At 31.0% G+C, this 21,876-nt stretch overlaps 2 protein-coding genes across 6 annotated transcripts in view; one reads left to right on the top strand and one right to left on the bottom strand.

The window, feature by feature from the left end:
* Positions 1–21,876, bottom strand: part of LOC144855979 (synapsin-like) — a 229,404-nt gene that overhangs the window by 86,562 nt on the left and 120,966 nt on the right. The gene's annotated exons all lie outside the window — the stretch shown is intronic.
* Positions 1,969–3,911, top strand: LOC144855766 (metalloproteinase inhibitor 3-like). The gene is made up of 4 exons (XM_078713689.1): positions 1,969–2,233; positions 2,514–2,792; positions 2,918–3,051; positions 3,469–3,911. Exons 1-4 carry the CDS (start codon positions 2,104–2,106, stop codon positions 3,691–3,693), a joined length of 768 nt encoding a protein of 255 aa, XP_078569815.1. The 5' UTR covers positions 1,969–2,103; the 3' UTR covers positions 3,694–3,911.

The raw sequence follows: 21,876 nt of genomic DNA, 5'->3' as shown, positions 1-21,876 counted from the left end.
AGCTTTGTTAATACCATAATGCAAACTTATTTGTTAACTGCTTTTAATTCTTATTAAGGTTGGTATTTTCGTGTGTAAAACGGAAACAAACCGAAGAACAAAAACGTTGTACAGCATACATTTGAACTGGGCAAGTAACTGGGACAATGTTCACAATGTGGATTATTCCCGAAGGAAAGTTGTTACTAGCAGCCTATGAATGAAGTAACATAAAACGTCATTGCAGTATAATTTTACATTTATCATCAACATGAGAGAACTGGTCCGTTGGGAGTTGACCAACATAATTGTACTGGCTTGTTATGGATGAGGCAATAGCAAATTAAACAAGCTAATAATAGTATTTTACACAGGAAATCTAATAAATAGGAATTTATTTTAAATATAACTACATAAAAGAGTGGTAAATTAATTATGTACATTAATTCGGTAATGGAATAGATGAAATATTACACATATCATATGGAAAGATTACAAAAAAGGAAATGAAAAAATAATTATGCTTAATCTTAATGGTGGAATTACATCCTCCATGATCTCATGTACAATAAATTTTCTATAACAAATGAAAAGGGTGAACCTAAAATTCTATCTTTACTAACTGGAGAATTATTTTTTTGTTGAATTGTATATCTTTACTGTGTAAAAAGAAAAGTCTACTATCTAGTAAATCAATCTATCTAATTAAACAGACTAGAGACAGATTTGTATGCAGTAAAAAACAAAATATAAGAAAAACAATCCTTGGGAAAATTTATTTCACTGGTTAGTACTCATTTTAACAATAAAGTGAATAGAATACAATTTTTTAGGGCTTTCAAATTGTTTAATAATGGGAAAAAATAACCAGAAAAGACCTTTTAGGTTCGCGTGCGAAGGAACTGTGGGTGAAATTTGAGTCTGATGAAAAAAGGACATCTTTCTATTGTATTGAAGTGAACATAATACCAATATTAGCTGCAGGCTTTTTATCAAAGGTTGGCCAACTTTACACAAGTAAACTAAGGAATTCCAATTATTCGCATGCAGGTATATCTGACAGCAGCATGTAATGTACTGTAGATAGGTACACAGCATTGACAACTACAAATTATGTAATAACAAATCTGAAGTTTACATCCATCATTTATCTTTCCATGGTGGTTGTAACGAATGCAGTATTTACATAATGATAGTATTATTATATAATTTATTTCATGAAAACAGTCATGGTCAAATTTCACATAATAGTAAACATTAAAAACACAAGAGGAGGGAACACTGCCACAGTGGAAATTAAGAATTAAGGAGCTCGATAAAAAAAAGGCTACAAGCAAATCGCCTAGTTTTGATGATGGTAGGATTTTTTAGGTAATTTTGCATTTGTTACAAACACTTTTAAACTGATGTGTTTAGCTATACTATTGCTACGATGTATTGTATATACCATTTTTCCGCAAATCTATTAAGATGAAAACAAATAAATTATTCGTTTATGCATGTCTATATTTAGAAAAGAATTTAAATCAACCATAATTACAAATATTAATCTCTATTATGAAACTATAAAAGTTGATTAAATTTCACTGTGAAATTTACCACAAAACCTCATTGAAATAACTAATAATAATTTCATTTTCTAACGGTGGGATTGAATGTCTGATACTATTCAGCCTAGAGCAAATTAACTCGGCTATATCCAGTCGCAATTGCACCGCAAAAATGTTACAAAATCCAACATGGGACAGGTTGCTACAAAGTATAGACGAAAAAGAGTAGTGAAATTCTCGAATCCTGTTTTCGAAACGGTGGTTTATTTTAGCCTTCAGGAAGTTCACAAGTTAAGGCAGACAAGTAGATGACTATCATTCAGAAACACCCCCTTCTGAATTTCAGTCACTCCTCTGACGGAAGTGTGTTTAGGTGACAAGTGGGCGGAGCTTAGTGAAAGGAACTAGCTGAGTGTATATAAGTAGCCAGCAGTCAATGAAACTTCATCAAACCTGATCGATACTACACCGATTGAGGAGAGTTACTACCAATTGTTACTACTGTTTATATTGGTTATATTTTGACAACTTTTTGCAGTTTTTTTAATTCTGTTGACTAGTAACTAGAAGCACCATGGCAAATTCTGGGATCATTTCTTGTCTAGCGGCATTGTTTGTTTTTATGTTGGAATTGCAGGTACTATTTGCCTGTCAGTGTGGAATGCCAAAACATCCACAAACAAGTTTCTGTGAATCTGATTATGGTGAGTACAAATTAGTTAATTAATTCTTGCTATTAATTTAATAATTTATTTTAAACTGATTCTAGCTCTAACGTTTTAACTATGTATCCAGAACAAGCATTATTTAAATTAATATTAAGATAATATTTTCATAACTATTTGTTAAAATTGTATGTTTATGAACTTTTCAAATACTGTACTACTTGTATTGTAAAGTTATGATGCTATTGAAATTTCATCATGGTAATTTAATATTAGATAATTTCCATATAGTAACAAAATGAATTGTATTTTATTCCAGTAATTAAAGTTAAAATTATCGAGAAGACAAAATTCAAGGACCCCGACTACGTTGAACCAACGGACGATGCCCTCTACCCAAGCTTTGACAACATCTGGGGAGGAATGGACCAATACATTCCTGAAGCTCACAAAATCAAGTACGTAGCCTACGTTGAGAAAGTTTACAAAGGCGAGCAGTATGCAACAAGAAAAACAAAGATTGAGATCGAGACATCGGCAAGCTCTGGCATCTGCGGTATCACATATTTAAAAGAAGGAGAAAGATATCTTATTGGAGGTAAGTTCACTTACTATTTAACTGTTAGAAATGAATTGGTAATGATACACTATACATAAATATACATTTCAATAATTTTATTTATTTTACGAAAGCAATACTTAATAGTTATTATTTTATTCCAGGTGTACTAGATGACGACACTAAGGAATTTACGATCGCTCTTTGTAATACATGGATCGAGAAATTTGAAGATGTCACAAAAAGTCAACGGCAAGGAATAAAGAGATTCTACAAGAAGTACTGTAAACAATGTGCTGTAAGTATTTACTAAACATTCACAAAGTCAAAATAGCATTGTCAATTTGTTAAATATTGTATTGAAATTCTACAAGTAAAGTACAAATCTATGCAAAAGTTATTTTACTTTTATCTATAACTGTGTCACCTTTAGAAGATTCCAATCACCTGTATAGGATTCTTTTAATTTCCTTTAACTTGCCAAGTTCAGCAATTTAGTTTATTTATAGAAACAATTTGAACTTTACCAGCCATGAAAAGAAAAGCATGTAAGAATTCAAATCTGAAAGGAAATTACAATAGGAAAAGGGAATTTCAATGAAATAAAACAAGTAGTAATTATCACTTTCTTCATCAAGGAACTGTAACTAGTTTCATTTTGCAAATAACTTGCTTCATCATCACTTAATTTTATTTATTTTAATTATTTTTACAGATTGAAACTGGCGATATTTTCTTTCCACCTGGCGTTCCAGCTAAAATGAAGCGTATTTGCGGATACCCACCATTCAACAGGCCAGAAAACGATTGCGAAAAGAATTTTTCAGCATGTGTACGTCAAGTTGATGGTAGCTGTGGTTGGATGAAGAATAAAAATTACAAACAGTGTGTAAAGGCACGAAAAGACCAGAAGAAGAAGCAAAGACGAGGCAAGTTTTAAATAGAACAATTTAACTGAAGTTTTTGAGCATTTCTCAGGGTACCAAAATGGCTTGTACCAGCTCACTCTTTCCAGAGTTGCCATTTCCTACCCATTTTTTGCAGCTGTTGATGAAGAGACAAACCTGTAACAACCAGCCTAGCACATATGTGTGAAAAAGGTTCTTTCTTTTATTGTCAAAGGAAAGTATAATAGAATCAATATTGGACCAAAACAAATGTATAATGTAAGAATTGCTCCAAGATTAATTCTAAAAACAGAAAATGTTTTTTTTTGTAAAAAATCTCAATTTTTACAGTGGCCTTTCCTTTATTTTGAAAGGGTTAAGCCCTTACTTTGAAAGAGTTAGGCTCTTGTTTTTTAAAGGGTTAACTTAAAAATAATGTGCAATATATTTTGAAATGAAAAGGGAGTTATTTATCCTGCAATTGAGGCTACTGTGTGGAATTGTAACAATTTTAGATGTTTTTTTTTCTGCGGAATGCTTACAAACTTGTTGCGAACAGTGGGTTACAAACTGAAGGGGTTAACTACTAACTGTCTGGAATGTAGACTGGTATGAATGCAATTGTTAGGGAATGTCTACACTGTTATGTTTACCCTCATGACAGCGAAATGACGTCTAAGAATATGCTTTTGCGGTTAGACTCTAAACCTGTTGCTAAATTTAGATCATGAATAACAAATTCTCGAAATTTTAAACATTTGCCACAAATTTACCCACTTACTTAGCGTTACCAATACAGATCACCAAAAGTGCCTTAGAATAGATAAGAGAAAAAATATGTTTGTAGAAATATAAATTGTATATTTTTTTAATAAAAATATTACACAGTTAGATGGTTTAGATTGACAATGCTAATTGCTAAATGAAGATATACATATTTATCTATATTGTTACATATCCACATAGGACTATAGCCTCTTTAACTAAGTAAAACTAAGTATTCCGTGTATTATATATGTAAATAAAAATGGACGTATATATATAAGATATATATTATTGCTGTTTACTGATAAGACAATGCCTAAAAATATGTTATAGATTAATTTATATATTTAAAATTGTGCGCCGATTCTTTTTCCCTTCCTTAACATTATTGAATGCGATTGTGATTTGGATTTCAATATGGTATTTGAAAAGTTGTTCACTTGTTGAACAACATAAGATAATTCTTTTATTGTTTAATATTACTGTACCTAAAAATCAAATTTAATATTGGTTTGCTTTTTGAATACTGTATTAATTCCTACAACATTTTGTTACAACGTTTGGGTATATATATATTTATTTAAAGAACAGCTTTTGACTTATGAATGAAGATGTATTTATAAATATTTGATGTACTTAAAAGATAATTATTTTATTAAGCAAATGAAATCTTTAATGTTATATGACTGAGATGAAATAAATATGAAAAGATTATATTTTGTATTTTGTGTACTTTTAAATTGTCTAATCTGAATTCACAGAAGTACTATTAAATGACTTATGTTTTTGTGTGGAATGAGAGATAAGATGAGATGATGAATATCTAACTGGACATTTAAAAACCCTCTTGATATTTCATCAAGAAGCATGTTAGTGAATAATAATTTAGTACGACATTGAAGCCTGGATAAACCTAAAACAAAGTGCAGTATAGTATTCTGTTTGTGATACATGACTGCAGTCCTACGAGAATTCAAAGTCATCAAGATATAACAGAGCATTATTATTTGCAGAAATACGACAAAATATTGATGACCAGCAAAACTATTATTACAAACTCAACACAATAGACCTGCGTAAACCATCCATCTACTGCACGTCAAAACTAGTATTCCTCACAAAAATTGACTGACATTAAACTATGCAACATTCCCAAATGATTGACATAATAATGAGTGAGAAACACGAAACTCCTCCTGTGTTCTTGTCACTGGAAAATTAGACAGAAATCATTATCGACATGTCTAATACAAATGATTATTAAAGCGGCTGTCACATGTACGACATGCATTATACAAATGATCATTAAAGGAGCTGTCACATGTGCAAAATATTTCATCATGCTTAAATCATTTGTGAAACGGTTGATTGTTAATTATGGGACACGAAATTTAAATTGGTAAAAATTTTAGTTAAAGTAGGCCTACGAAAATATATTTTAAATCGATATTAATTAAACTGGTTAAGCAGTGAGATAATTTAATATGTATGTTTGCATTCTGAACACCCACTTTAACAGGGAGATACTTCACTTCTTTTGACAAGTTCACATTAAGGATGAATTGACAGTTTATCTAACAAGGTGTGACTGGGGTATTTTCATACTTAGCATTCTTTTGTATTCCTGTCGCATACCACACCATAAGTACATTTGCACAAACTTAGGGGGTAGCCCTACATAATATAAACATAGCTGTTAGCACATAATAGGTATTTGCGAAAGATGCAGGCCCTAATAAGTTAAAGTTTAATTAAGTTTAAAAACATGCAAGTATTATGCTATTATGAAGTGGGCATTTGGAGGCATTACAGCATTTAGTTCCAAACCCCCTTAAATGCGTCTGCTGCATCTATTTGCCTTGGTCTATAAAGTATAACATTTGCATTTTGGCTATTTCATAAAATCATCCACATTATCACCATAAACAAGAATATATAGTTTATATCTATGCTTGGGGAACCAAATTAATTAATTTCATATTCCTCATCTAATTGTGTTCACCTACATCCTCAACAATATTTTAGAAAGTTGAATTGTAAAGATTTAATAAACTTACTAAATTAATAATAATTATATCTAAAAATCTTACATCTTCAAATGTTAGACAAGTCGCAAATGTTATACCTGGAAACGTTTTTTTTTCCTTTTGAGGTTTAAAACAAAAAGCAGTTCTTACACACACATCCTGTGTTGTAAACTAAGATGGACATTTACGAGATTTAATAATATGATACTTTAAATTACATGAAATTGTTTTCCGAGTCACGATCTATTTCACACTACCAATTAACGTAAGGGAGGGTGGAACATGATTTAGCAAAAAAGCGTGCCAAGATTTTGCCTCGAGAGGGTGATGAGAAAAATAAGTGACAATTGAAAGCGCAAAACTGGCACTCAATGTGTTTTCCAAGCAGCTTAAATGTCTTAACTTTAAAAAACAAAAGAAGAAATAAAAAAATAGTATTATTAAGCATTCCTAAAGTAGCAAAAATTATCTATCCAAAATGAGAAGGGATATAATATCTTAAAAATATGGAAAACAAGTTTCACCTTTATACAGAACTATCATATCATTAAAACAGTAATTGCAAATAATAATAATAATAAAAAAAAGGAGTAAAACTAAAATATTTAAACTCAAGAACGACTATCCCTGTGAGGCATTTTAAAATAGATTTTATGTTGATTTTAGTTATACTTTCAACGTTTTAAGCATTCCAGAGCAGGGCTGAACTGAACTTAAAATCTACCTGCTGAAGAACATATGTTTGAGCGCCAGTGGAATTTAAACTACATGTGGTGCATGTGTTATGTGTGCTATAATCCAAGTATCGGAATTTGGAATATTATCACGCCAGAGCCATGATGCATGGTTATGGACATATTCAATTCAAATCTATTTATCCATGGAGGTCCAGATCATCTCATGGTTGTTGGTCTCTGGGGCCATGCACCAACAAAAATACAAATAATAATAAAAACCAAAAGAAACGGAAATATTTTATTGTCACATAGTAAATATAGACTCTGCTGACATCGATAAAATACATCAAATTATTATTATCATTAAACATAACTGTTACTGGTGGAAAATGAAAACAGCTTTTGTTAATAGACCTATACGAAAACACAAAATAATGAAACTTTATTTGAAATTGAAAGTAATAAACTCCCAGGGACCAACAATTGTCGAAATATCTATCTAAAAAAACGCCATAAATGGAAGTTTTTACGCAAGAAAAATTATCTTTCCTGTTCTGTCTGGAAAAAATCCGATGACTACGAACAATTACAAAAATAAAAGCACACCTGAGACCGAAAAAATATTGAATTTCAGTTGTTCACACTTAGAGGTATTTATATAATTGTTTTCTAATTGGTTTTAAAGATTGCAAGTTTTTCTTTCAATATTTCTCGTAAACTTTTGTTGTAGAAAGTCTAAAAACTGTAAAACATCAACCTGTACTCATGGTACTAATTTTATTCTTTATTTAAAACACATAATTCTATAATCTAAAACTTTGAAGATATGAAAGGGTGTTGAATGAATAATACCAACTTGATATTATTTCATTGAAAGTAATGTAGGTACTTAGACCAACTGTCAAGCCTTTATGTATGTACTTAAAACTACATTACAGTATACACTTACAATAAGCAGTCTTAAAAATTCAATACCAATATCTAAATGTCATCTAACAATTTAAATTTCTGACGTCAGCAACTGGAAGTTATTAATTATTATATTCCTTTATATACCTTGAGGTGGACGGAATGACCAAGATGACTAACCAGTTGAGGTACTGGTGTAGACAATGTCCAATATATACTTACGTCATAGTCTGCTGTGTAACCTCTTAGCGGTGGTCACGACATGATTCACTAGATCTCCCCGTTCCAAATGTTTTAACTAAACCGATCTTAATGTTCTTCAGTTGACTAGACAGGTACAATATTCAAATTCAATAATTATGAATTAATTGACTAAAATATCATATATTCCCTTTATCATTTGTCTACAATTTTTTTTTGTTTAATTTTTGGCAAAATTATAATTCGGTACTAGCCAATTCTTAATTTTTAAACAAGTGACAAAATGAGTCACTGATGCACTAGCACAGATCTTGAGAGGACTATAAAAGTGGCAGTTTGTCTCTGATGCTTTTCAGAATATGGATTTGTAAGCCCCAAATGTTTATCATGAAATATAGGCTTGCATCATTATTAGTTTGTCATTATCATTCATTAATCAAAAACTGTACACTATGAATTTGTAGAATTAGGAACCAGAAAGTGTCTATATAAATATAAAAATAAAAATACTATTGCTGAAAAATTGTAGTTGCTTTGGACTGCCTCCGACACCCACTTTGACAATACCTGGAGAATTCTCAAAACTTTCTTTCTAGACAGAACAAGCATGTATAAATGTCCCTAATCATATTCCCCAGATAGACACTAGAAGGTCGCACGTTATACGATTGTTACCATTTTCAATCAACATGACAATAAAGCGCAATGGGGCGATCCTGACATTGAACAAATCATGCAAACGAAAATATTAAATTAAAACTTCTGTCTGGGAAGATAATTTAAACAATATGTCACTATACCTGGATGCAAAACAGAAAGTTCTTTAAACAATTGCGTTCAATTAAACTGGAATGAAATCCAAGAAAGTGGACAACTCAGCAAAAATCTATTGTTTTTGTTTTGTTTATATGAATGTGAATATGAATGTGCAATTTCATGTTTATTTGCTTGAAAGACTTGCATATAATACTGTAGGTATTTTACTAATGAAATATGGTATGGAATCCAGCTTTATTTTATAGTATACACACATTCTAAATCCTAATAACCATAACTTAGGCACTAAGGCGGTGGCGTAATACATGGGGCAAAGGCCCTTGATTTAGCACTCCTCTACCTCCTGGGCCCTCCAAGACTGGGTATTCATTCATTGTATTTTATTGTAGAGATGTGTATGTTATTCTGTGATATAAATTGTGGTATGTTTGTAGATCGGGAATGAAGTCTTTTGCTTGATAAAGATGTAAGGAACCTTTTCATTTCTTTGATTCGTACCACTTGAAACGTAAGCACGAGATTTTTCCATCAGCAATTTATTTCCCACAAGAAATGACATCTATGAATATACACTATTCAATTAATACATTACAATTATCTGATGAAATATATTAGGAAAATTATTTATCAAACTTTTGAAATTAAAGTTAAGCTTTTTTCACAGGAATTTAATAATTGCATTAGAAATATAGTTTTTTTCTGGATTTGAACAATCAGATAAAAAGATGATAACTTTTAGGGAATTTGCATTTATAAGGTAATCTTGTTTTACAGGTTTTCAATAATTACATTAAGGATAAACTTTTTTTTATTTGTCGAATCATACTCGCATGTATTTTATTCGCCCTCATTCAAAAACTATGTGACACTAAATTAGACCCAGCGCGGCAGGGTCAATTTATAAATAGATACAGTACAATCGCTTGCTGAACTTAATAAATTTATTATATTAATACAATTATTTAATTTGGATCAGTTGGGAAAGTCAGTTGGAGATGACTCGGAAACTCGAGTCCCCAAACGGAGTACCTGGAAATGCTTTTTAAGATTTTGAATCGATCCATTAATTAACATATTCTAAAACGTTTGTCCCCATTATTATATGACAAATTTGAATAAGAGTCCAGGTTGTATCAAAACATTCCAAGCAGAGTGAAACAGAGAAGTCCCTCTGTTATATAAATCAAACTAAATTTATATCATTGATCGATAGATAAGACAATCAGTACTATTTAAAAATAGATAGAGTAAGTTGATGTGGGAGGTAGGGAGCATAACAGAATTTTTATTCAACACACAGTCATTGTTACTTTTGTACCTATCATATTTAAGAATGAGTGACCTAAGTGTGTTACAGTACAAAGTTTTAGAAATGCTTCCAAATGATAAGAATTGTTTATAAACCTTTGCATGAATCTAAAATGTGTATTAAATTTGAGCCATGACCACACACCAATATACCAGTTAATGGAAACAAAAATTATTATTATTATTCACTTTATTTATTCCATCAAAAATCTATTACAAATAGTTAAAAAGAAGTCAGCACAATATAAACATACAAAATACCCAAAAATGAAGCAGAAATGATGTGTTCTTTTTATCAATTGAAGACAGAATTATAAGAGGATGGCAAGAATTTGGCCACTTCAAAGACATCCTCTGCACCTATTCAATATCAATGTGCCTCTGAAAGAAAGTGTTCGACCAGTGCATTATTCCAGCAATGTGACGGTACGGTTTTGCAACAAAGGATAGGAAAAAAGAAAAGAGGCACATCCAGAATGTGATGGAGAGACGATCTGAGGAAATATAAAACAACTGGTTGAGAATAGAAAAAAAGAGAAGCAGATGGGAGAGCTTTGGATATTTCCTGCAGTGGACTTTGGAAGAGGGATGTCCTGCAGTGGACTGCCAAATCCTGAAGAAAGAAAGATACTAAAAAGAATCATTTGGTGTCCGCAGAACACTAGCAATTCAATTTCGCAAGTAATGCTATATTAACTATCTTCAATTCTTTGAATAAATTCCAAGATAATTCTTCTATTGTACTAAATGAGATAGAACTGTATTCAAATTAGTGAATACAAATTTGATAGAGCTTTCAGCCCATCAATTAAAATTATAAACAACGACCTTCATTTAAAAAGGGATTTTCATTCTGTTCAATCAACAACAGTTAAACCTTGACCAGAAAACATTGTTAGACATTATGTTTAGTGAGAAATAATTAGCCATTATCATTATCTTTAAAATAACTGAAGGATTTATAATGGTGGGCAGCGAGGTGTTAAATAAGATTATCGACTTTTAAATACCAAATATTTCTTCTATTGTATATGATAAAAAGTTGTAAAAACAACACGTAAGATAGCAATGGACCATACAGTACGAAGTTGGTTGTAAATCAAGTTACTTTGATGGCTATTAAGTTATAATTGTTTTAATTTGATTGACAATGTTATAATACAGTACTGCCTCGTATATAAAATCTGGAAAAGGTTTTAAAAAAACAATACTTTAATATCAAGTATAATATTGCAAAAGTATTAGGCATGATATAGAAGACATATTACTCACATCGGTTGTCAAATAAAAACTGCAATACTTTGGACATATTGCCAGATGGGATAGAAACAGTCTGGAGAAAATGATTATGTTTGAAAAAGTTGAGGGGAGAAGAAAGAGAGGAACATGGATAGAGGGAACATGTGATGCAGCAAAACTCTAAATAAGCAGTTGCTACAATAAAGCACAAGATCGGCATATATGGAGAGTTTCACAGAATGGTCAAGAGTACTCGGATAGAAGAACGATGAGAGAGAGATGATATCAAGTTAGTCACTCAGAAATACTGAAAACAAGTCAGACTTGTATGTAGACGAGAAAAAAAGTTTGCTTGGTCTAGACAATAGAAATGCAGACATTATGAAATGTTGATGATTGAGAGTGTTCACACCTGTGTGCAATTCAGCAATGCGTCATCTTAAAATCTTTTACCAAAACTTAATTTATAAAGAACAAGAACTACAGGAGAAGATCCAGAAACCCAATAAATGAGGACAGGGGATGGCAGGAGGTGGAGGTTTGACAAAAATACACAATTCAAATATAATTTCAAGGAGTTTGTTTCTTAAACCTGTCCCTGAAAACTGAAATTATTACAAAATACAGAGAAAGTGTTTTTGGAAATGGAGAACAAAGTTATAAAGTTAATGAAGCATACATAAATTCAGATCCGGATTAAAAGAATATTTCAATCAAAGTCAGATAATATCTGCTTGGCGATACCGCAAAGAAAGTTCATACTTCTGATCTCAAGCCGAATATATTTATCCTAAATCCCTTTTAATATGCAATTTAAATCTGTCTTTGTCTGGGGATTGTTTCAAGAAGAAAGTTGAAAGTTTAAACACATACTCAAATTGCAAAAAGTAACTAAGTACACTACAAAAAATGTGCCGCCTATTCTTATCTTTTCTCTACAGCGATAAAATCTGGCTGCTTTCTGAACAACTTTAACAGGTCTCTGTAGACAAAAGATGGCGACAAATTCCTGTGGGTTTCGTTTAAGATTACATTTTTTATGTCTTCACATCAGATAACATTTTCTTCAGTAAGATGTTAATTGTAGGGTCGAAGTCGTCCAGTTTTATTTAATTTATAAAAACATATATTTATGTCTTGTGGGGAGACTTTTTGCATGGGAATATATTATTTTTAATGAATGTGGTTGTCAAAGCAAACATAACTTTTCGTTCTACAGTACTTGGCTTTAGAATGCAAAGTATTAACTACTATTAATATTTTTAAACACTTTCATTAAACTTATATTACGAAATCCACTTCCAGAGACCTTTACACACGAACAATTTGTCGCATGTTCTGAATAAATCTTTACTACAAACAAAACTAACACCAAGAATCAACTAATCTTCTATGTTGACACCTATTTCAAAGCATTCTTTCCCAAACATACCAAGTTCTAACAAAAATTATTGCTCACAGGCATAATTCTTGATTGACTGTTGAAAGCTAGCTAGCGACTTTTACACTACTCAATTAGACTTTCATAAAAGAGCAATTTCATAGATGCCTTCAGGTGTGTAAGCCCTCAAAGAGTATTTTAGCACCTTTTCTTCTAGTGTATACTTATAAAGAGGTGAAGATTACCTCAGGTACCTGCTAAACCTGGTCCTAAGGCAAGGATTTCTACTGTATTTACACCCTTCGCACGATATCAAGTACAGCAGCGGATATCTAATATAAAATGGGTGTAAAGGAGAGGAGGCTGTACTGATAACATTGTCCCTCACCGGGTTGCAGCTAAGGTGAATATACATAATATGAATCAAGATTAACTGTTCACCAACACGCATGTTTTGGACATTGTGTAAAGGGGTACCTAGTAGTCCCCTCTGAATATCCCACTGCTGCAGTAGTCAAAAGCAAATTATGTGTCCACCTGTTTTAATAAGATAAAATGAATCTAAATGTTTGCCAGAATTAACTTCAGAAAGTAGAAAGGTTTCAGACTTCTTAACAATATAAATTTGTATCAAAGCCAAGTTAACAATAATTTATAAACAATAGGAATTATCGTAAATGCAAGGTAATAATACACCTGTCGGTAACAACACGACTCAGTTTTCTTATTAATAAAACAATGATTTTGCAGATTGTCTGCCAATGTCCAAATCAATGTTTGTGAAAATTTAATTACAGAAAAACTTCATGGGTGCTAAATAGAGTCAATTGTAAAAACCTGATAATAAATTAGGTAAAAAGTTAAAAAGGACTATTTCAAACAAACTTTTATCTGAATGTACAGAAACACTGAGCACAAAAAGGCACAATATTTCAGATAAAGATTTGTAACCATTCATCCATAGATGCTTGTGACCAAATTTGGTTAAAATTGGTTAAAGATTCACGGAGAAGAAGCAAACTGCATGATAGAGAAAGAAACAAGAAGAATACAATATTGTTATGGTATTTTACTTGTCAACGTGTTGTAGAGCTACAATCACAGAGCAATTGAGGGGGTAGTTTAACATTATGATAACGTATTTATCCAACGTTCTTAATTCCTAATGAAAAACTCTAAGGAGTTGATATATTTAGACATCTAAATATAAAGTATAATGAAAGATCTCATTAAAATAGAAACCACAGACAAAAGATAGAAAGATGAAAGTAGGATGGAATTGTGATCACTAAGGAATAATACTGGTTCTGACCTTGTGATTCATAGTTATCTCTTATGACTCAGCAATAAATGAAACAGGAGAAGAAGAGGGGAAAGAAGCTTGATACCTAAATTGAAAAAAACTAGGCTAGCCTTCTCAAAAAAAAAATCAGTAACTACCGTAATATTTTCACAGTAAACACAAATGTGGAAAGATGAAACTTTCAAAGGAATCCCGGATTAATCCACTGTTCCAAACTATTCTATTTGTTTCAGTCGGACATTTGCAAATATGTAGAGAGAACTTGCATTCTAAGTTTTTAAAAACGTTCAAGCAATAACAATAAAAATCTCTACCTTGGAGGTAAGATTCATGTAAACTGATTTATCAATGAAAAACAAAACAATGTTTCGTTTTGATAAAGATGTGACATGCACTTTCTGCTACATTCGCTGCAGGGGATGTACTATGTTTGTAAACTTTAAAGTTGGAGGTAACTAAAACATCATTATTACATAACAATACTATTAATAACCATGAACAATTGTATGCAAATTACAAATAATATTGTGATATGAAACATTAAATGTAATGCATACAATTCTACCAATTTTAATAAAGAAAATTTGGTTAATAAAGCATCTGAAAACCTACAAGTACAGTAGTCTAAATACAAATTAAATGTAGATGCTTTAGCAGCACTTTCTTAATATGTGTTTGATAGTGTAGACAGAGCATTACATATCCACAACAGGGGCTGTGTGAATTTTTAATACTAAAGATGTTTCCAATCGTAGTTTATAGTTTGACACCTATTTATGCAACAGTCAGGATTGATACTAGACAAAAACATGGCTAGATAATATAGAAGAACTCTGAATACCATCATGGATGTCTGACAGCAGTTTAATAATAGATAGACTAACCAAGTGTTGATAAAAAACATGTAATGTATTTTTTAATTAAAGGAAATTATCACTACAACAACAAGAAAACAAAAACAAGATTCTAGGACGCTGACCTCAAAATGTGTTTCTTGAATTTGTCACTACTGTCGTTGATTAAATGACAGTAATTGTCTTACTTATACAAACTTAAAAAAACTAGTTCAAAAACAAATAATGTACATTTTTTAATCCTTTAATTGTTGGTGTTACGTATGGTGGATTATTCTCACTTTGACAAGATGCAAACTGAAAAACGCTAGCCAAAACCAGAATTTTTTATGCAATTAAAAACTAATTAAAAAAAATCAATATTTATGTTTTTAAAAAATAAAAAAAGCCTGTGGCTAAAACAAGAGTGGAAAAGCTGCAGTGATTTGGGAGAAAGCTCAAAACACAAGATACTTGGGATTTTATAACTCTGGAATATACCAAAATAATTATAATGATAGACTTCATTATGAAACATTTGTTGTTTTTATAACTACAGTCGGTAGAAGTTAACCAGACAATCAGGAAACGTTAATACCTTTTGTGAAAGAAAACAATTTAGAAGCACAGATAGTATTTAATTAAATCAGACAAATTTCCTGCCAACCTCCTTTACAGCTGTTTGTGTGTAGATGTCTACTCCACTGATGAGCCTGTCGACAATCTTGCAGATCACTTGGTAAAAGCAAGAAAGACAAACCTACCTTATGCTGAATCTGATAGTTCTAGTCTGCTGATCTTCATATGGTATACCTTCTGTAGGAGGTATCTATATAAAAAAACTCTCCCAGAACCGGAAACCTTTGTGCTTGCTAAAAAGGTTTTCGGGAAAGCCTTCTTGGCCTGGTTTTGGGAGAGGCAATAAAATCAGAAGACAGGCATATAAATGCTTACCTGAAAGATATAAAGAGAAAAAAACCATGAGCAAAAAATGAATAAAAGTAAACTATATTCATAAATAAATTATTATTAAGATTATCCATACAAGCTGATCCCTCCAATTAAGAACCAACTGAAGGACCAGATATTGTATTTTTCAGCAACAATTTTAATGTTCATTTATGTCATTACAGTGCATAGTATAATGAGATCTTTACATTTTTCCATTTATACCAACATGTAAAATATACACATTTAAGAAGTTTTCAGAATTGTATTACCATACTGCCGCCCTCTATAAAGCCAAATTAAATACTCTTATCTGATTGGCCACAAGTTTCACATATATAAACAGGTAATAGAGGGCGGCAAACACACATATTACTAAACATATAAATGCAGCTTTGAGTGATTGCCAAAAAGTACTTGAAAATCTTGGACCACAAAAAGCTTTATCATGCTAAATGTCTATAATTAAATGTGCAAATAAATCATTTAATTAATTCAACTTCTAAAACGGAAGTTAAGATAAATTCTAGACCCACTCCACATGAGGTGATTTCTGCATTAGCATATCTCCTCTTGACAAACATGATTTTGTGAATACTTTGCCAATTTGTATTAATAATGTCTTTACTCTCTTTTTTCATATAAGCTCAAAAACTCAGTCCTTCTTCATATCGATAAAATCCAAATAATTGTAAATTGGTGAACTAAATTTAGGTATCAATCAAGTTCTATTACTAGGGCACTCCAAAAAATGTTACTAGACATTTTAGGGTGAATTTAGAAGTCTAATTACTGGTCAACATCGTTTGTTTACCATGGATTTACACACAATTTTAAAATCCAACACTACAAAGTGATATTTCCTTTTTACCGTTAATTTTAAAACTTTGTGGATCAATTTGTAAAATTAACCAATTTAGCATTTACATATACAAACTATAGGCTTAATATAATTTATTAATTTGTTTAACTTTATCATCATCTATGTTATATATATTATTTGTAATAGTCACTGGTTAAGACTTCAAACACACTTTCTTTTCTGTGTGAATTATTCTAGTCATAGTAAATAAATTAGTCAGATTTTGCAATAAGAAATCATTGTACAGTCAACTTCTTCTAAGATGATTTATTGGGTTTAATATGAACATTCAATACTGCCCTCTGTACGTATATACTTTGAAAATTTTAGGGGGCAGCATAGAGTATGATAAAGTACAACTCAGTAATGATTGGTTCAAAGTTGTAATGTTTAATAATAAGCTTACTCACAAATACTGCCCTCAATATAATAACACAGATTCATGATGAACGATGTCCCAAACTCTTTATTCTATAGCCATACTAACATTTTTATTTAAAAATTACTCAACACAGCCCACATTAAGTTCACAATAACCAGGCCAACAAATAAGCGCTCTTCAAATTTATCTCCAATGGGACAACAATGGATGCCAACAAACTTAATATTATTTTTAAATTCTCTTAAAATTGAACAAGTTAATGAGGCTCTGTAGGCTTAACAATTAATAAATATTACCAACAAATTCCAGAGAGGTAAACAACAATGTTTTTAATCTGGAGTTCAGGTAATGCGGTCAAATTGTGCTGTAACATTCTTACAAAAGTGAATACGTACTTACTGTTACGATTTGTAGAAAGGGTGCATATTGAGATTACATAACAGATATGAATTTATTGATATTCTGTTGATTTTTAATAATCTTAACAAATAATCTTCTACAAACTTTCCATACTTTTAAGGAAACTTTGTTCTATGTAAACAATAATTTGTAAGAGCTGACGCAAAGAACAGACTGCTCATATATGACAAGATTAGTAGTTAATGTAACAAAATTGAATTTTATTTCACAGACAAGGTTAATATTAAATGTCTAATTCCTTTTATTTCAAACAAACAAGTCAAGATTTTTTCGTGGGTTACCAAGATCAAAGAAAGTACCCGATGAAACAAACCAATATATAAAAAAATCCTTCGAAGATTAAAAGATCGGAATCTACCAAGACTAACGTACACTTCGCCTACCAAGTGGAGGCCGGCCGGCCACGTCACAGATCATGCAGACAACGCATGTTGCTAACAAAACCACAACTTGCATTGAACATGAACCCACTCTTAAACCATTTGATTACCTTGAAGACCGCCTACGGATAGAGTATTCAAATTAGAAGGAAATATCACTCTTAAAACAACAAAAATTATCATTATGCTTTACAAAAAAAAATCGGTTGAACCCAAAGGACATGGCCTGAAAGCAAATAACTCTACCAAAAATTTCTTGTCAGCAGAAATCGACAAAATTTCAATTAATCGGTTAAAAGGAAATTTTAAAATAACAACTGAAATATTAACCAAATCAAATGGCCATTCTAGTTATCAATAGTCCATATGCAGATCTAGGGTGGGGGTGTGAGATGGGTTGATCCTAGGTAGGGGAAAGAGTTGGTCCAGGACTCCCTAAATGCAAAACATACATTAGGAATAGGTTTGGCACGTTGTTTTACAATTTTTGGGATCTTACTTATCACTGAGCACATTTTAACAAAAAGGCAAAATAAGCCATCATAACCAAAATGGTCTATGAAAAAACAACCTGTATTTTATTTAGGTCATTTTTTTATTGAAATAAAAAGAAAAATATAAGAAACACTAGTGCTGAGGTATAAGTGGTATAAGTTTAGAATCAAGTCAGCAGCATAGTTAAATTCTGAGAGAAGAAATCATATAACATTATCTTCAAACATTCTTTGCATATTTACAATGTCATGAAAACCAACATGTATACTAAATCTGATTGATGATAATTGACTAAACATCGTAATCACAGCAGTATAAGGGCAGATCATTAATAGAGATCAGAACTATATCCGACCTTCTCGTACCGGTCGCCACAACATGGGGGACGGTTGAATGTTATTATTCAGTTTGGAAAAAAATCAGGGTAAAAGGTTTGTGAAAACTTCTAAATTCAAACCCTAGATCAGTAGAAGAAACAGAAGGATGCAAAAGGTTACTGTTCGAAATTCTAACCATAGAGGTTTAACATTTGAACATTACTGAAGTAGTTCAATTCTCGAAAATTCAAATTCTAAAAGAATGTATTCCAATAGTCCGAGAGATGAACTAAATTCTCTGGAGACACGAGAGTAATCCTGAGATTTGGATAGCAACAGTAGCACATATATTTAACATTTTTACTTGCTACAGTAATGTGCTTCACAGCATGTAGGCAAGAACTAGTAGGAAATTGCGCAACGACATTGTGGGTTTATCTCCGACCTTCATAACAGCTGAGCTGATATAAACACGTGCTGTCAATGTGTCTATGTGCGCAATCATTAATCTCTACGAAGATAAAATCAGTATTCAGACACTGTCAACCAACAAAATGGATATATGTCAATTTTTGTTAAGATGGAATATCTAGGAGAAGCTTTATTAATATCTGTTGCGGTAAAGAATGTATATGCAAAAAAAAAAAGAAAACCCTGGTGTAAGTTGTCAGTGAATCCAGTGTATAGAGTACTATGACCTTTGAGGCAGACAAAAATATATCCTAATACCAGAATGGGATATCCAGTATTTCCCAGTAATATAACATGAATGAGGAAATTGACAGGAATGAATATATTTGGGATTAACTAATATTGCAAAATATGTGCCATATTTTTTTTCCGGACTCCATTAGTATTTGTGGTATCCTCAAATATTACCGATGTATCGCTTCCTATGCTATCTTGTTTACGAGTTCAACTTGAGGTCACATTTCCTAAAAAAACCTTTAAAGTATATTGACTTTATTGGGTTATGATTTGGAACAGCAGTACACACAATATTGAAAAAAAAAAACAATTTTGGGGGAAAAAAACCAAATTACTTTCAAAGCCTTTTATTTAAAAAAATAAGTTAAATGAATATTTAATATATTAATAGTTATATCTATTAAACGATGTTACAGTAGATGTTTTTCTGGACTGACCATAAATAAAAAAGAATAATAAGCAATAAAAAATTGAGGGAAAAAAGAATCTTCTACTTGAAACACACAAGTTTAAAGACTTATTATGAAACAACTGTTATCTAAGAGTGAGATTATCCTTGTGTTGCAAATTACTGTAGATCTCAAATCACATTTCACAAGATTTGAAAAACTATGGCCGACACACAGGTCCTTTAACTCCAACATCTCTTTAAGAATAAAGAATGTTATAGAAATCAATAACCAGGGTAATATTATATTTGTACCACTGATCTTGTATTGGTATGTGGTCTCAAAGAAAACTTGTTAAATAAATTAAAGATAAGCATGTTCTAAATATATCAATCATCCTTATGACTCATTTAGAATAGGTTACTAAAAATATTACCAATTTTATTCAACATAGCGACTAGGTTGACACAAATACTTAAGTATTTCCTAAATACAGATTAAACTGACCAAGAAGTAAGAATGACGAATAATTAAAATTATTAGATCAATTGTCCTGTTCTATGTGAACCTTTTAATTTCTACTACTCAGCATAACATTGAAATCCGAAACTCAACATCATTTAATATTTTTTAAGTATAAGTAAAAAAGTTTGACTAAAAAAATATCTCACCCCTAAAATGTAATAAACTAACAATGCGTTATGTACGCTTGAGTATTATTAACAAGAATCAAACCTATAAAACACACAACATAACATACAGATCTTAAAAATGGAAAAATAACACAAACTTATATATTTTAAAACAGTTTTATTATTAAAGCAAACAAAAAATCTAATTTTATCAAAAAGGTTTTTCCTATAACCTACAAAGCAAACGGTTAAAATGTTTAACCTCTAGGGGTTTTTATAAACTAATACATTTTTTTTTCAATTGTTATTGGATTAACTTCCCACCTAAGAGCATACTGTGTGCATTTGACATGCGAAAATTCTAAGTTGACACATCTTGAATAACTATTCAAAATTACAAAGAATTGAGAAACAGTAATGAGAATGAAATGCAATGTTTCATGCTGTAGGTCTCCAACTGGGTAATTGTATTTTAGGCTTTGAAATTGTAATGGAGAATGATATGAAATTTAAAAATACTTTTACAAAGAAAAATTTCATTTTACAGTTGGGAAAAAGTAAAGATTAAATGGTTCATGGAAACAACAAGATTTTCACATACAATTGAAATGGAGAATGATATGAAATTTTGTTGAATAACTTTGCAAAAATACTTTTACAAAGAAAAATGTCATTGTACAGTTGGGAAAAAGGAAACATTAAAAAATACTTTTACAAAGAAAAATGTCATTGTACAGTAGGGAAAAAAATAAAGATTAAATCGTTCATGAAAACAACAAGATTTTCACATACATTTTCAAAACATTACAACATTAATGATACCGAAGGGAACTACGTGAATTAAAAACACATATGGTGTTAATCCAATTTAACAATAAAACGAGAGTTATTTTACATACTTAGCGAAATCAATCCTGGATAATAAACTCTATTATAGGAACAGATTAAATGTAATTGTTTGTCTTACAAACTGCGGATGACTTTCACGATGCAGTGAGGCGTAACATACATAGAAACGAAAGTTATTTTTACAAATTTAAATTAAATTCTTAGAAAAATTAATTTGACAAGATGTTCATTTTTAAAATTCACATGAACAAGTACACTTCCTGTAAATGTAAAAACATTTTAAAAACTGGAGACTACGAAATGAGATGAAGCTTTCAGACTGGAATGACTCATGCTAAGATAAACTAAACTATAGACTAGAATGAATTATGATTTAATATTTCTATACAGGTTTTATGTCTTCTCTATGACTAATATTCACAAAGCTTTGTATC

This window comes from Antedon bifida, chromosome 11 (genome assembly GCF_963402885.1).
Source record: "Antedon bifida chromosome 11, ecAntBifi1.1, whole genome shotgun sequence".
Taxonomy (NCBI): domain Eukaryota; kingdom Metazoa; phylum Echinodermata; class Crinoidea; order Comatulida; family Antedonidae; genus Antedon; species Antedon bifida.
This window is presented reverse-complemented; position numbering and strand designations above follow the sequence as displayed.